General features: G+C 43.3%; 1 protein-coding gene across 1 annotated transcript; it reads right to left on the reverse strand.

Moving 5' to 3' along the window:
• Window positions 1-8,348: 8,348 nt before the first annotated feature.
• Window positions 8,349-17,109, reverse strand: LOC126232381 (uncharacterized). Its single transcript, XM_049942654.1, has 5 exons — window positions 16,977-17,109; window positions 14,780-14,961; window positions 12,185-12,440; window positions 11,791-12,138; window positions 8,349-8,887 (listed from the first exon to the last, which is right to left on the reverse strand). The coding sequence occupies exons 1-5, from the start codon at window positions 17,107-17,109 to the stop codon at window positions 8,349-8,351; spliced, it is 1,458 nt and encodes a 485-aa protein (XP_049798611.1).
• Between the last annotated feature and the right edge of the window lie 247 nt (window positions 17,110-17,356).

The following is a 17,356-nucleotide window of genomic DNA, read 5'->3' on the forward strand; positions in this document are numbered from 1 at the left end:
ATTCATTTGAGTTGGTTTTACTGAGATCCAGATTATGTTGTCACAGTGGAGACAATAACTCATGTCCCCTTGTTCTCACACTAACTGATTATAGTTTTCAATTTTGACCAATTGATACAAGACAGGCTTATAACTCCTTCATGTTCATTGTTATTGGCAATAACTTGATAAGAGCTAATAATCTTTGATGACAAAACAAAACTCAAAGGTTACAAACTCTGTTAGTAAACAAGTCAATGCATTCTGTGCCAGCACTTAAACATTAAAACAAAACCTCTTTAAAATTTTGTTTACATTCATTTTGTTCTAAGGCTTGTGTGTAGTACAAATAACCAATAGTGCATCTGTAGGCCTTATCAGTTTCAACATAAATGGTACAGTTTTAAAGTATTCAAAGCATTTGCCTCAATTTGATCCCATAGATTGCCACTTTACTGATGTGGCATTTAATAAATTAAAAAGAGCATCTCTCTTGAAATATTTACAAATTGAATACTGTTGAACAACACGTATGTACATTTCAACACAGTAATACAATTGAAAATATTGACAGATGCTCCTAAAATTTCTGTTGCAACCTGAATACTGAAACATGTTCTAGGAACTACCTTAAAATGTTAAAATTCTACAAGAGGCTCTACACTGGAAGACACTCTATTTCATTTTTATATTATTGCAGAAGGGCAGAAGCAAGATAAGGTACTTTCAGGGAACGACCACCAAATACAAGTAATGACCAATATCTTGCAGGTTCCAGTACTGACCATGGTCTTATTGTCATCCACTTAGAAACATTCACACAATGTTAAGCATTTCCACTACAATGGTTGTGCCAAGTATGCTCCTAAACCCTGTTGTTCTCATTTACTTTTATGTGGTTTATATTGTTCATTGATAAACAATGGCATCCTAGCAGACACTGTAGAAATAAACTTGTTTGGACCAAGTACAGTATAACAGATGTTAACTGTCACAACAATAGAAGGTAAGTTGGGTTGCTCCACACCAAAATTAGAAAAATTTTTACTGCCAACACCAGTTGTTCTGCTCCAAAATCAAACTAAATTGTCAGGTCTTCTGCAAGTTTCTTTATGTTGGGAGCATAGGTTTTACTGAATTTTATGAAGCAGTGCTCAATAGACAAGTTTTCTAGAACTTGCGATTTAGTAGAAAGCAAAGAAGAAACTAAAAGTCAATGAAATGAGACTTTTATTTTACGTCACACCAGGAATCCTCAATACACATTTATGAAAGAAATTAGGATTACAACTTATAAAAACTTGAGCTGTTATCCAAAGCCACTATAAGAAAATGTTGTTTGAGTAGTGACAAGTTAGCAAGAACCAATACCTCATTTCTGCTTCAGAAGAAGGTATCTAATAAGAAGCCAAATTTCATACACTCATTTATTACATGGGAAAGTGTGGCTCCTACCAGCTGCCTTATATATTTGCACTGTCCACTGGTTGTTTTCAAAGAGGAAACACAAGTCAGGGAGCAATTTTCCATAAGAGGTGAAATTAAAGAGGCACAACATGTTCGGGGGAAGGCGGGGAGGCTGGAGAAATGTATGTTACAAGGTTATGGCACGCCCAATGTATAATGTTTCTATTTTGATGTAGAGTTCACATAAAAGACAGGCTGGGTAGTGAACATAAATAACATGCAATTCAGTATGTATTTCAACTTTGAATACTGTGTGCACATTTGGGAGGTTGTGTGAACTAAATAATTGTTAGATGGGGAACTAACCAGCAACTGCTTTACTGAGCCATGTAAATAATAATCACTGCAGCACTGAGCCAGTGGCTTTACATGTGCAGAAGAAATTAGATTAAAGTTTTTTTAGTATGAATATTGTTACAGGCATGTAAGCAATATGTGTTTAGCTGGAAATTAAATATTTCTACTTGAGAAGACAACATATTGTTACAGAATGAAAGTATCTTGAAGGTTTATGGAAATATAATATATAATTTGCTCTCTCTCATGTTATTACACATGGTAAGTATGTACGCTACACTTTAATAGTTACTTCTTTTTGTGTCCATCAGGTAACCTGGAACTAGTGTCAGGATAGTTTCTTCACAATGGCAACAAAGTTTCCTTTTTATATGCTGAGCAATATTTTTAAATATGGTGATGTGAAGAAATCTTTGTTCTCATGACAATATCTTCAGATTTGAGTAAAACCTCAAGCTTTCAACATTTACCATGATCAACTTCATGTCAACTGTGAGAGAAGGAAGGCTGTCAATCTTAGATGTTTTGGTAAAATGAAAATCAGATGGGCCAAGGTGTGTACCACAAGCCACCACACTCTCGTGTATGTCTCAGGGTGCAGGGTTTCAGACCATCCAGTTCAGAAGGTAGGTGTTTCAAATACAATGATAGAAAGAGCTGCAATTGCTTGTGATGAGAACTACTTGGATTCCAAAACTAAGGACCAAGTGATATAAAGCTGGGACATCGAGAAATGATACTGAACAGTCTGGATAAACTACTTATGGTGCTCCTTCCTCTGCATGGTTCTCCAAATAGCAAAATAGGCATTGTCCTAGGGCCCAAAATGATGACCATGACAGTTGGTCCTCTTGACTAGGGCACAGGAGAACAAGCCCCCCCCCCTCACCACAGAAGAAAGGGAAAAATATTATGAACTGCCATGCCAGATAGACAAATGTATAAATTCATTATCTGAACACGTAACAAGTTTCACCAAAGCCAGTTGTCATTGGTTACAAAACTACCAGAAGCGTCTACAACCATCTCAAACCTTAGAGGAATTCTTGCCTCAGTGAGTAAAAAGTTCAAATGACTGCATTTGGAATTAATTATCTTTAAAGACACATTCTGCTCACTAACTAGGAGTTTTTGTTAGGTCAATACACGCCTAAGATGTCATTTTTCATGAGCAACACTGTGTTGATCACTAACTGTGTGAACAAAGAACAGCTCTCAAGCATACTAAACATCAATGACCAACTGCCTACTGGAATAATGAAGGTTTCTTTATGGACCGCATTTTGATCACTTGGGAGAAGCAATCACTACTTTATAGTGGGCTGTAATGATTTCAAGTGTAATATCTCACTTCACCTCGTACAATTTATAACGTTGGCATTCTGCCGTTATTAGCGCATTGCTTAACAAATCAAAGAAGTAAACAACAGTTAGCCAAGATATGGGAGCTCTTTTCCTTTCCGTTTTTTTATAATACCTGCCACTCTGCTTGTGTCATGTTAATAGAAACTGACAATCACAGCACCCGCAATGATTCAATTTTCACTTTCACAAAAAGAAAACCAGACTGTCTGTGGGTTTGGTGTTCAGCAGGAGCCAAAACCTTGTTAGTGGTCTGGCTGCGAGACTCAAAAGCATTCTAATCCCCCTGCTTACATCACCGGGTTTTGAGAGAACTGTCGGGAGGCGGCAGTGTTCTGCTTGGCAGGTTGCGCAGGTCCTGAAACACACAGTGTGTGGCAAAAATTACTATTGGGACAGTAATGCATTAATAAGTCACTAGAAACTGCTGTCAGGTAGAACCACTGTACTGAACAACAACCAAAAGCATTTCTATAAGTATTGCATATGAGTGCAGGTTATGGAAACTATATGGACACAAGTTCAAAATCCCTTTCGTATCTGCAGGAATTTACACTAGATTATAGCACAACAGCTGTAGGGACCAAGATTAAGTTTATTCATTGGGGATGTTTATGACTGTTTATTCAGTGTGAATATAGAAAATTGCAACACTCTCATTTCATTCTTTTCAACAGAGCAACCACAGGAAATAGAAAACTAGCTGAAGAAATTAATAAATTACACCACAAAATTCAATTCACGTCACTGTAGAAATGAAACACCAGAAAACATTAACAAAACTTTATATAATGCTGAAATTTCCAGGAAGCCAACAATTACCAGTGTTACCATCCATAACTTCTTGCTATCCAGATCAATATAAGAATGTTTAATCACATGCTTAAAGACCCAATGGATACAAGTGAAAGATATAAAGAAACGAAAATTGTAAAATCAGCTGCGTCCAGTAATTAATACAATCCTGCTGTAATACATTAACTAAACCAACCAATTTCTGGACAACCACCCACAAACGGGAAGACCATCTTTGTAATAAACACTGACCTTCCTTATGGAAGATTTCATACCAAATTGCCAACCTCTTCAAGTTGTATGACATAAAAATAAGCTTCTTCACAACCAACAAAATACAGAATAATATCATCCACAGTACTGAAAGCACTAAGCAAGAATATCAAATGTCAGGTATGTCCAGACTTCAGCAATCAACAAACTGGTAGAAGCACAGGGATGCACTCTGTCTTAACATCCAGAACAAATCCGACTTTGCCATAATTCTTGCCCAGTAACTCATTCTGCAAACAGTGTAGAAAAGAACAAGGCAAGAAATTTGACTTTCTTGAAGGAACTGAAATATCTTTCAACACAGATACAGCACCAGTCTACCTACTCAATGACAAATCTTGCCTTCACAATTATGAAGGCTCACTATTTAAAAAACAAACCTGCCCACTCTCAATCTCTCTTTACATCTTACCTACATTGATATCACTATAAAAAATATACCAGAAAATAAATCTTGTATGATATATCTAAGCCTTCTACTCTTGTTTTTAAAAGTAAAGTTCATGTACATATCAAGAGCTGCAAATATTGGAACTTCACTCTATTTTTGGGCATTCATGTTCAGTTTTGGTTAAAGTATTTAGCCACACATTACTTTTATTATATGCAAACAAACACAAGAAAATTGTCTCTGAGCAAAGTATGTAAGATCTTGATAACACGCATCAGTTGTACAGTGCATGCCGGATGCTGGCTTAGTAATCGATTGTGCCTCATGGGCTTGACTATTGTCTGAAGTAGCGATGGAAGGAATTGACACTGTGAATGACGCATCTTTTCTGAGCAGCCACTTTGTAGCAATTCCGGACATTCCAAGTGTATCATTGTCCATCGGAATCCCCAATGGACAGGATGCTTACGTATGTGTCACCTTTCAGGGTCATACCTAGCCATATCACTCCAATTGCATGCCTCCTACACCATTACAGAGCCTCCACCAGCTTCTACTGTCCCCTACTGACATGCAGTGTCCATGGATTCAAGAGGATGTCTCCATGCCTGTACATGTCCATCTGCACGACACAGTTTGAAACGAGACTCGTCCAACCAGGCAACGTGTTTCCAATATCAGTGTTGATGGACCCAGGTGAGGCATAAAGCTTTGAGTCGTGCAGTCATAAAGGGTACACAAGTGGACCTTCAGCTACGAAAGTTCATATCGATGATGGTTCACACTCTGACAGTTGTTGATGGCCCAACATTGAAATATGCAGCGATTTGCAGAAGGGTTGCGCTTCTGTCACTTTGAACGATTCTCTTCTGTTGTTGGTCCTGTTTTTGCAGGATCTTTTTTCGGCTGCAACGATGTCGGAGATCTGATGTTTTACCAGATTCCTGATATTCACTGTATGCTCATACGGGAAAATAACCACTTCATTGTTACCTTGGAGATGCTTTGTCCCATTGCTCGTATGCCCACTATACCACCACATTCAAATTCACGAAAATCTTGATAAGCTGCCATTGTAGCAGCACTAACCAATCTAGCATCTGTGCCAGACACTTGTTGTCTTATATAGGCATTGCCAACTGCAGTGCCATATTCTGTATGTTTACATATCCCTGTATTTAAATATGCATGACTGTGCCAGTTTTGTTGGCAATTCACAGTATATACATATCCTGTGAGGAGATAGTGATATATTACCAACTGCCGGCACAACCAATCCACATACTGTGATGGAAGAGGTACATGATAGTGAATGTGTTGTGTTGTTTGGCGGTTGATGGTATTCTGGGACCATTTTCTCCTCAGAAAAAAAGCAGTTACCTTGATATGCTCAGGCTGTCACTATGACTGGCTGACTGCCGAGACACAGTCTTTTTCCATTAATATGGTGGGCTCAGGCTGTGGCAGATGTTGCGGACCAGGTGTTACGACGTATGCTGACTTGGCAGGGGTGGTCCTATTCCTTGGTGTTCTAGGCCACCAGGCATTAGAAACGTGTTTCTATGAGCATATACCAAGGACAGAGTCTACCAAACAGCTGTCAACCACTTCTAAAATTTAATGAACAAAATCATTTCCGCCCTTGCCACCGGTGATGCAGATATAATGTGCTGAATGTGGATAGATCCTGATAACAGACTGGAAATTGTGCCCACCACCACTGGTGCACACATGTTGAAATTGATTAACCTGCATAAAAACTTTGTGATACTATGTCACATAAGGCAAACATGGTGTGAATACCTTAGGTCTAATTTGTTTGGATGCTGTAACACATCAGAACTGTTCTGTAACTTTTGAGACACTGTGTATATCCTCTGCCCATTGCACGTTAAAAACCTTATTCAAGTCACCTACTGTCCAGTTTATGTGGTATTTGCTCCACTGACAAGATGTACATTTTTATGCCTTGGTAGTCTTCTGCAAGGGACCCATTGCATGCAACTTGCCATCACAATATTTTGCTGAAAACTAGTACACATGGGTCTGCAGCGATTCCTGGTGTGTTTGAGACTGACTGTCAATGGCAACTTACAACGTTCATCTCTATGACTAACTACGAGTTAGGATCTTAATGTGGCCACTTTTATTATTATGCCACATTATGTGGTTGCAAGTGATACAACATTCCTTGTAGACAAGCTGGATAGTCTTCACTGATGCACCAACAAATTGGGCAACTTAATTCACTGGCACATCCAAAGATAATAGGTCTAATCTGTGGTTTCAATCCATTGTACTACACTGATTCCTTTTAATCGACTGGCACATACACACCTCTTCAATGATGTGGCTTATGTCAGCAGTGAAGGCTCAGACAACGGGCAGGTATCAGTTCCACTCCATCTACAGCATTTCAAAGGGGCCTGTGTGCTCTTTTAAGATGGTGAACTTATAAGGCTGTTTACACAATTTTTTAAGTACACTCTAAGGAAAGAAGAAAGTTGCACCACACAGGAATTATCCAAAGGGTTGAAATGAGTAAATGTGCTGTTCATGTGCAGAGAAACAAATGATTACAATTTCAGAACACTTGGATGAGTTATTCAACAGGAAGAGCATCACAAACTGAGGGAGTCATTAATGCATTGACAACCTGTAGCCCATATGCAAGCAGTAATTCAGTTTGATATTGGTTGATACAGTTGTTGGGTGTACTCCTGGGGGATATCATGCCAAATTCTGTCTAAATTGTGGACTGGAGCACTGAAATCCCAATATGTTTGGAGGGCCCTGCCCATAGCACTACATTCTCAATTGGGCACGGCAGGTCTCGGAAAGCATAAAGACGAGCAGTAGAAGCTCTTCTCATATGCAGGTAGGCATATCTGACTGAAATGTTAACTCAACATCGTCTGCAATGAAGGGCAATAAAACGGTGTATAGCACATTGTTCACATAGCACTGTGGATTAAAACTGAAGGGATCTTGCTACGAAACTAATGGCACCCCAGACGATTCCTCTCGATTATCGGGTCATCTCCAGGCACGTCTTTGGACTGGAATCTCAATGACGGGAGTGGATTGGACTGAGACCAATGGTCAGCAAAGACATGTCTGGAGCTGCTTTGGACAGCAGTGTGATACCAACCTGACTATTGCCTGATAACCAGGAGTGATTGACTGGGATTCCATTTGTATTTTGTAGAAGGACCTCGTTTTGGTTTTTTTTGTGACGGCCTTCGTAGCGACAAACACCGCCACACTTTTAGTAGCGGGCCGACCGGTCCGCTGGAACAGTGAACAGAAAGATGAAAACCCAAACACTCGGATTGAATGAAAGTCGGTACTTATCTTTATTACGAAGATATAGAAACACAGTGGTGAACTTTGTCTCTACAGAAATCTGTCTAGTTCGAGTCGGGGCAGCTAGGTCAGCGTCGGCTGACGACAAATAACAACTCTGCTGCGATGTACCCACACTGACTAGCAAGTACACACTGCGGTGGCGAGTATACAACTGAGCGGCAGAATCCAGAACTGTCCTAGCGCTCGCGACTCCAGCGCTTAAGAAGCCAGAAGCCAGCGGTGGCGCGCGCAGACTTGCGGCGATTTCCTGTATCGCTGGCGCTGCTTATGCGGACGGCGTCCGGACTTTGCTGCTGCCAACCTTTTGGCAGCGGGCTCGGGTGGCATTACTGGCTAGGATATAACACTCCTCCCCCACAAATCGCCGCACCGTCGTTGAATAATGACGTGGCGAGCGTCGACGGCGGGGGAGGTGTCAGGCCGCAGGCGTAGCAGAAGAGACCGGGGCAGAGACTGTTGTCGGTGGCAGTCCCCGGTCCGCACCCCAGCATTGGCTGCGCGGGGCCTCGGGAAACACCGACTGAAAACCGAGGTCAGGGTGCACGCCTGTGACCACGGGTGCAGCTTCTGGTACTGGACGCGACGGGGCGTCGGGACCCACGAAGAGAGGCAGCGTCTCCTGACGCTGCGTCGACGGCTGCTGAGTGGGCGCCGGACAAGGCGCTGCGGTGTCAGACTCCTTGGGGGTGCCCAAGGAAAGCGGCTGCAGGACAGGCTGCACAGCCACCGCTTGGGAAGGCGGCCCGGCTGAGGGGTCGACGTCCATCAGCTCCGAAGGCGGCGGCGACTGAAGAGGGACCGCAGGCGCTGGAGCGACCACCCGGGGCGCTCCCGTATGAAGCTGCGCGGGAGGCATCAACGGGACGCGCTGTCGGCGTGGCGACGGCTGCTGCTGCTGCCCTGGGGGCGGCAGCGAAGTCGGAAGGCGCGGCTGGAACCCGCCGCGGACCAAATCTGTGGACAAAGAACGAGCGGCAGAATCCGGGCGGCCAGCGCGGCGCAACTGGTCCTGATGCCTCCTGTGCACCCCAGTAGCACCTTGAACAGTATAAAAACCGCGACCCTGGACACTTATCACGGTACCACGTTCCCAACGATGGCGACCGTGATAAACTCTGAAAAAAACGGCGTCATTGCGCTGAAAACGCGTGCGATGCTCAGAAGCGGCGGGTCGATCCGGGGGGTGCAACAACCGTAGTAGGGTGCGATGACGACGGCCGTGGAGAAGCTCCGCAGGCGAAGGGCCGTCGCGTGGCGTGGTCCGGTACGACGACAGGAACGTGATGAGGGCCTGCTGACGAGAGTGCGTAGCACGAAGGCGGTCCATATGATCCTTGAATGTGCGTACAAAACGTTCCGCTGCACCATTCGATTGAGGGTGGAACGGCGGAGTAAGAACATGGCGAATGCCATTGGCAGAACAAAAACTTTCAAATTCAGCAGAGGTAAATTGTGGACCATTGTCAGACACTAAAACTTCTGGAAGACCCTCAATACAAAAAATTGAAGTCAACGCCTGTATAGTTTGTGCAGACGTTGTAGACTGCATGGGCACAACAAACGGAAAATTACTAAATGCATCTATCACGATGAGCCAACGAGAATTCCAATATGGACCAGCGAAATCAATATGTACTCGCTGCCAGGGACCGGCAGGGCGTGCCCACTCAAAATAGCGTTGAGGCGGAGCAGCTTGGTGTTCGGCACACGTCGAACAATCTGTAGACATCTGCGTAATCTGCTTATCAATGCCGATCCATGTACAATGACGGCGGGCAAGCTGCTTGGTGCGGACCACTCCCCAATGACCTTGATGCAACAAGTCGAGGACCTTGGATTGGAGCACTTGGGGAACCACGACACGAAGCTGGTCATTCTCGGTGCGTAACATCAAAACTCCGTGCGAAACAGACAACAGATGACGTTGCGGATAATAGCGACGAACCACAGGATCCGATATGTCCTTTGCCTTGGACGGCCAACCACGTTGAACAAAACGTAATAGTAAACTCAGATGAGGATCCGTAGCTGTCTCACGTGCCACCTGACGATAATCAATCGGAAAATCCCGGAGGGATTGGTGCTCATCGGCGTCAATCTGATGGCAAGAGTCGTCAGAGGAATCGAAGACATCATCCGCAGCAATCGGCAATCTAGAAAGCGCGTCAGCGTTTGCATGCTGAGCCGTAGGGCGATACAGTATCTCATACTGGTATTGTGATAACAAAAGAGCCCAACGTTGTAGTCTCTGAGCTGTCCGCTGAGGAACTGGTTCAGACGGATGAAACAGTGACGTCAGGGGCTTGTGATCTGTTACTAAATAGAATGGTCTACCATAGAGGTAGTGATGGAATTTTGTGACACCGAACACAATAGCCAACGCTTCCTTGTCCAATTGGCTATAATTACACTGAGCTTTGTTTAGCAATTTAGATGCGAACGCAATAGGACGTTCGGTGTTACCGACTCGGTGAGACAACACAGCACTGAGGTCGAAAGAAGAGGCATCACAAGCTAACACCAGAGGCTTGTTAGGGTCGTAATGGACCAGACAACGATCACTCAATAAAGCCTCTTTAAGCTGCTGAAAGGCTGATTGGCAATCAGCCGACCACACAAACGGAACATTCTTACGGCGGAGACGATGCAACGGTGCAGCAATCTGTGATGCATTAGGAATAAACCTAACATAATATGTCAATTTGCCAAGAACTGCTTGCAATTCATGCAGATTGCGAGGGGCGGGCAAATAACGAATAGCTGCTAAATGTGACTGGGAGGGATGAATGCCTTGAGCATTAATAACATGTCCCAGATACTCCAACTCCGTAAGGAAAAATGAACATTTATCGATGTTGCAACGTAGGCCTGCCTGAGACAACACTGTAAACAAACACTCCAAATTACGGAAATGTTCAGCAGGCGTCCGACCGGACACAACAATATCGTCTAAATAGTGGCAACACGATGGCACATTAGCCAGAAGTTGTGACAAAAAACGCTGAAAAACAGCTGGAGCTGACGCACAACCAAAAGGCAAACGCAGAAAACGGAACAACCCCAACGACGTGTTTATGACAAAATACTGTTGTGATTGCTCGTCGAGGGGCAACTGCAAATATGCTTCACGGAGATCAATTTTGGAAAAGAAACAAGCTTCCCCTAACTTACCCATCAGCTCGTCCGGTCTAGGCAAAGGAAAAGAATCAATGACAGTCTGAGGATTAACTGTCGACTTAAAATCAGCACACAAACGTAATTTGCCAGACGGTTTCTTTATAATAACTAAGGGCGAAGCCCACTGGCTCGCTGAAACGGGGTGAATAACACCGTTGTTTTGCCAACGACGAAGTTCATCTTCTACAGGTGCCCGGAGGGCGTGAGGCACTGGACGAGCACGAAAAAATCGAGGCTGAGCATTATCTTTTAACGTAATATGAGCGGCAAAGTTCGCAGCACAACCTAGTTCGTCTTTAAATATGTCACTGTATCGTTTACACAAATCTGTTATGCTGTCTTGAGGAACAACAACAGAATTAAGTTGCAGCACATTGTCTTGTATAGACATGCCAAACAAGTCAAAACAGTCTAATCCGAAAATGTTTACACTGTAGCGCGGACCACTGTGAATGAAACTGTTTTTGTATTGCCCCGGAATGTGGCTGGCACGCTACATACACCTAACACAGGAATGTGTTCGCCACTATAAGGAGCCAAAGAATGTTTTGCCGCTGAAAGTTTAGGGCGGCCGATAGCCGCATACGTAGCACTATTTATGAGAGTCACAGACGCACCAGTGTCTAATTGAAAATTGAAGGTCTTATCCTGGATGCGTAGCTTCACAAAGAGTTTATTACACTGTCTCTGGATCGGTGCAGTGGAGGCGGAAGACACAAAATCAGCGCGTTTAGCGCGTGTTCGCTGCTTACGACAACTCGTGGGTTGGGCGGGTGGAACAACAACTCCCGCTTCACTTGCAGTCTGTACATTACGTTTTACAGCGTTTGAATTACGCTTGGGTCGCATAGCAGAGGGCTGGGTGGGTGGCTTATTGCGAACAAGTTTATTACCCACACTAACCGTGGAAGAATCTTTAAACGCGACCTTCCGGGCGGGCTGGCTTTGAATAACATGAATATCCATGGGCTGGGCAGCACTAGAATTGTTCTTGCGTTTACGCAAACACAGTCTGGATGTGTCCTTTCCTTTGACAAAAGTAACAAACCGCGTTTCTTAACGGGCAACGTTCACGAGGATGAGCAAGAACACACTTAGGGCAAGACGTAAGTCTATCATTTTGCACACGCGGCTGACGAATGTGTTTAACATGACGCGGCCGGCTAGTGTTTACAGTCTGACTCTGCCGGTGGGGCCGCGGGCGTGACATAACTTGCTTAGCACAGGCAATTTGAGAAATACATGGCTGATCTAACTCACACTCAGCATAGTCAAAAGTATCTTGGGCTTCAATGATGTTCATCAAAGTCTCTAATGACGGGTCAGGCAACTTTAAGATAGCAGCACGAATACGAGAATCTGCAATGTTTTGAGTAATAGCGTCTCGTAACATGACATCACTGTAGGAAGCTCCACACACACAATTAAATCGGCACTGACGGGTGAGGCCCCGTAAATCTGTTAACCACTGTTTATTAGATTGATGTGGCAGTTTCTTTAATCTGAAGAACTTGAATCTGGCTGCTGCCACATGAACTCGCGACTCGAAATACTCAGCAAGCTTGTTAACAACAACGTCATAGTCTAAAGCTTCTGGCTTGGATTCCGGGAACAACTTACAAAGTAGTCGATAGACTTCCACGCCTGCAGTGAAAATTAAATAAAGCTGCCGCTCATTACCTGTGATTTTGTAGACTGTCATGTGCGCCTGCAACTGCGCGAAATATTCTTGCCATTCTTCTCGTGCCGCATCAAAAGCACGGAAGGGTGGTGCTGCTTGTGCATGTTCCTTTTGTGTTGGTGGATGAGCCGCTTGTTTGGCGATTGCTTCCACCAGACTGTGTATTTGCTGACTCTGTAACAAGATCAACTGTTGTAATTCGGCAGACATAGTGAACACAATGAAACCAGCCCCCAAAATTCTATCTCAAGAAACAAGTTGAACCAGCCCTGCACACGAGTTCGGAAGTCCTCGTCGCCAGTTTTGTGACGGCCTTCGTAGCGACAAACACCGCCACACTTTTAGTAGCGGGCCGACCGGTCCGCTGGGACAGTGAACAGAAAGATGAAAACCCAAACACTCGGATTGAATGAAAGTCGGTACTTATCTTTATTACGAAGATATAGAAACACAGTGGTGAACATTGTCTCTACAGAAATCTGTCTAGTTCGAGTCGGGGCAGCTAGGTCAGCGTCGGCTGACGACAAATAACAACTCTGCTGCGATGTACCCACACTGACTAGCAAGTACACACTGCGGTGGCGAGTATACAACTGAGCGGCAGAATCCAGAACTGTCCTAGCGCTCGCGACTCCAGCGCTTAAGAAGCCAGAAGCCAGCGGTGGCGCGCGCAGACTTGCGGCGATTTCCTGTATCGCTGGCGCTGCTTATGCGGACGGCGTCCGGACTTTGCTGCTGCCAACCTTTTGGCAGCGGGCTCGGGTGGCATTACTGGCTAGGATATAACAGTTTTCATCTGTGGCTTTCTTACAGAATTACAGTACACAACAATGTTCCAAGTCAGGGCCCGCCAAACGCTGCACAGTGTGCATACGTGCGGAAGTGCTGCGCACGTGTGCGACGGCGACATCTGTTATTAGACGTGTGTCCTAAATGAACGGCGGCGGCTCCTCTTCCCTGTTTATGTGCTACAAGCAAGAGCATGACATACCCAGTCTCGTTTACCCCTGGTGACCGTAACTTTGACAGAGAAGTACTGAGAAATGGCAGGTACTGTGAAAAAGCAAAGAACGGAAGATCTATGTTCTCAGTCGTTTCGATCAAGCATCAGTGATGAAAATCTCCCGTGGCTGCTTGCGTTTGTCAATGAGCCGTGCTTTTGTGCCCGATATTAACTATATCATTTCTCATGACCAGTGATAAATGTGTTTGGATTTATTCCTTTCATAATTAAAAATTATTGTTTACTAACTGTGCATTATTGCCTCATTCTGCTCCGTGTTACATTATTATCAGGAAAATTGGTCATTAAACCGATTGTTGTATAATTACATTTAGGTTTTTTTTTTTTAATGTGTGAAGGGCTACGCTCAGCTGCAGTCGATAAAACATAACAAGCATCTAATTGTCGGTTATTATGCAGATTTCAGACGGAACTGGTGAAACATATAGCAATAATGGTACAGGTCATCATCGAGAGGTCTGCGGTTGTCATTCTGTTCATCGGTCAGTGAGACAGAAATTATGTGGATGTAACTGAGGGCACCGAGAATTAGTTACAGGAAACCTTGCATTGGTTTAATGTTATTTGAAACCATGACTAAGGTTTGTTGGAAGTCGCTAAGTGCTCTCTGTCTTAAATACTAGATCAAAAACATTACGCGTATTTACGTGCCGTCAGTCAAGCTGCCTTAATAAAAACCCACGGTTGTTAATTGTATTACTTGTCTTACTGGGTTAAACTGTTAACATAAATACAGAGTATCTCAGCTAATGGATAAAGCGACATCTGTGGATTGAAACATGAACGCTGACGGCTGCGGCGTGCACGCTGTGACCCGCAAGTTGCACGTGTGCAGGAGCACCGCACGCGTGCAGAATTTCTGGCCGGCCCTGTTCTAAGTACCATTCTGTTGCCTTTCATAGCAAGCCATCCTTGTGAGGAGTGGCCCCTTATATTGCCCCGGTGTATCAGGAGAATGACTCACGCCTGTACAGTGACAGATGGTCTGAAACAGTTCAGTCGGGTAAGTAGTTCTAATTTTCACCCACCAGAGTCCAGTAGTGCACAGACTTTCAAGAAACAGGTCAAGAGAATGTTTTTGGGAATTTTTCTGTTTATTTCTTGATGGCTCTTTTGTTTGTTTATGTTTGTACAGTTTTGTATAAGCTTATAGCAATGTGAATGAGGTCTATAGTAAATATGTAGATCGTTGTTCTACTGATGTACACTGTACAGTGGGGTAGTTTAGTATCATAATATGTTAAGTAAGTTTATGGTGAAAGCAAAGCCAATTTGAGTGCAAATGAAAATAGTTTATACTTTACATTATTAACAAAGTATCTGAATGTTCCATATTTATTTTGGGAAAGTACAATTTGAAAGTGTGTTATTTGTTAGTCACGAAAAGTGCGGACTAACGTGGGAGAATAACGTTTTTCTATTAGCCTTAAAGAAAACTGACCAATCTGAAAGTACCCTGGTATTCTTTATGCATCTTTTCTCTTGGATCTATAGAATGATTACGGCAGTGTAAGGATTCAGAGCCCTGCCTTTCAATGGTATGGTCACATGTAGTATGAGCTGCAAAGGAAGTTATAATTTGCCAGTTTTTGTTGTGCTACATGTTTCGAAAGTGTAGGCATATATTATTCTGGTGTGTTTTATAGAAAGTTCGGTTTTCTAAGTAACTTTGTGTATGAGAAAACACAGTAATTCCACGTGGCAGATTGGTGACTAAAATCGTGAGTGCATTGCACACTGATAATCTTAAATGGAAATGCTTGCCATACTATTATGAACAATCCGTGCTTAGTAGCTCTTCAGATTTCGGGAAATATGTTAACATAAACTTGCTAACGTAAATGAAAGGGTCTGTGCATGACAATGTTAAGATTATCACGGGCTTGGCAGTGAACGTCTACATTATCAATGTACAGAATTTAAAAATGTTTTTCCAGTATTTCAACATTTCATTCAAAATTAAGATCTTTTCCTGATTCTTAAAACAGTTACATTGTATGCAGCCTGGTGCGAGTTGCAGTACGTTAGGTTTCTGCTCGGATTTCCTGCCGGCAAACTGCTGCAACTAGTTGACTGGTAGCTCAGTTTCTTTTTACCAGCACCTACCTAACTTGGCTTACATTTCAACAATATAATGCCTGCCTGTACATGGTGAGAATTTCTAGTGCTTCTTTCATGCATTCCAAACTCTACCTTGGCCAGCAAGGTCACCGAATTCCTCTCCAACTGAGAATGTTTGGAGCATCATAGGCTGGAGCCTCCAACTAGCTTGGGATTTTCACAATATAATACACCAACTGGACAGAATTTGCCACAATATCCCTCAGGAGAAGTCTGTCAATCAATACCAAGCTGAATAATTGCTTGCATAAAAGCTGGAGGTGGAACAATGTGTGAAGCTCTTTCTGTGGAATAAATAATCCAGTTTTTCTGAGAACGTAATGATTTGTTTGTTGGTACTTGTACATCACTCCTACTGGTTTCCATCCCATTCAGAAAATTCCTTTGTAGAGCCTTTTTTATGTCTTAGAGTGAACAAAATGCATCTGAACATTTGGTGAATTGTCTCGGAAAGAAACAAGAGTTATAAACAAAATGCTTTTACCGGCCTTCAGAGTAATCACCATTACCTACAACAGACTTCTGACCTCAGTTGTCAAACTGTAGGAAATGGCCAGCCAACACTTCTCGTGGAATCACTTAAAGCACCATGGGCACACAACGCTGGATGTCTGCATCATTGCCGGAGATGATACCTGATGTTATCAGTACTATCCACAGACCTTGCAGCAGTAAGTGATGTGGTGTTCATTGTCTTCCCAACATCCCACAGGTAGAAATTCATCATGGATCAAGCCCTTTCCATCAAAAATTGTGATTGATATGTCTTAATCCCAGAGTTTTTTGTCAAACTTCTTTTGGGAGGCAGGGAAGATGATGAACACAGTTGCTTGATGGGCTGTGGATTGTACTGGTGGCTCCGCCTCTCATCTATAATAGCGCAGATATCCAACAATGCGTGACAACTGTGTGTTCAGTGACTCCACAAGAATTGTTTGCAGACAGTTTCCAATAGCTTTACAACAAATGTCAGAAGTGTTTTGTAGCTAATGGTGATTACTTTGTAACTTATGTTCCCTTCATTTTCTGAGACCATTCACCAAACTTTCCAGATGCACCTTGTACAAGAAGCAATACACACATTGCTCTCTTACATATACCATCAAGTAACATGTGCATGTAGATAAGTCGCATTTTGTCCAAAGAATGTGTTGCTGAGAACTGGACAGGCATGTAGAACAGGTTGAATATGGGTTAGCGTTGAGGTAACAGTCATTGTTCTCTCCCGGTATTGGCATATTAGTTGGGAGAGAATAATCCCATGTGAGGAGGATTGACGAAAGAGCATTTAAAAGGCACATTGTAAGATATGTGAGGAGGGGAGGCAAATAACCTAGAGTAGCATCTATCGACCCTCTTCACTGAGTGGTCAGCACATCTGACTGCCATGCAGTCGAGCCTGGGTTCATTTCCCAGCCAT

Source organism: Schistocerca nitens, unplaced genomic scaffold (genome assembly GCF_023898315.1).
Source record: "Schistocerca nitens isolate TAMUIC-IGC-003100 unplaced genomic scaffold, iqSchNite1.1 HiC_scaffold_468, whole genome shotgun sequence".
Taxonomy (NCBI): Eukaryota; Metazoa; Arthropoda; class Insecta; order Orthoptera; family Acrididae; genus Schistocerca; species Schistocerca nitens.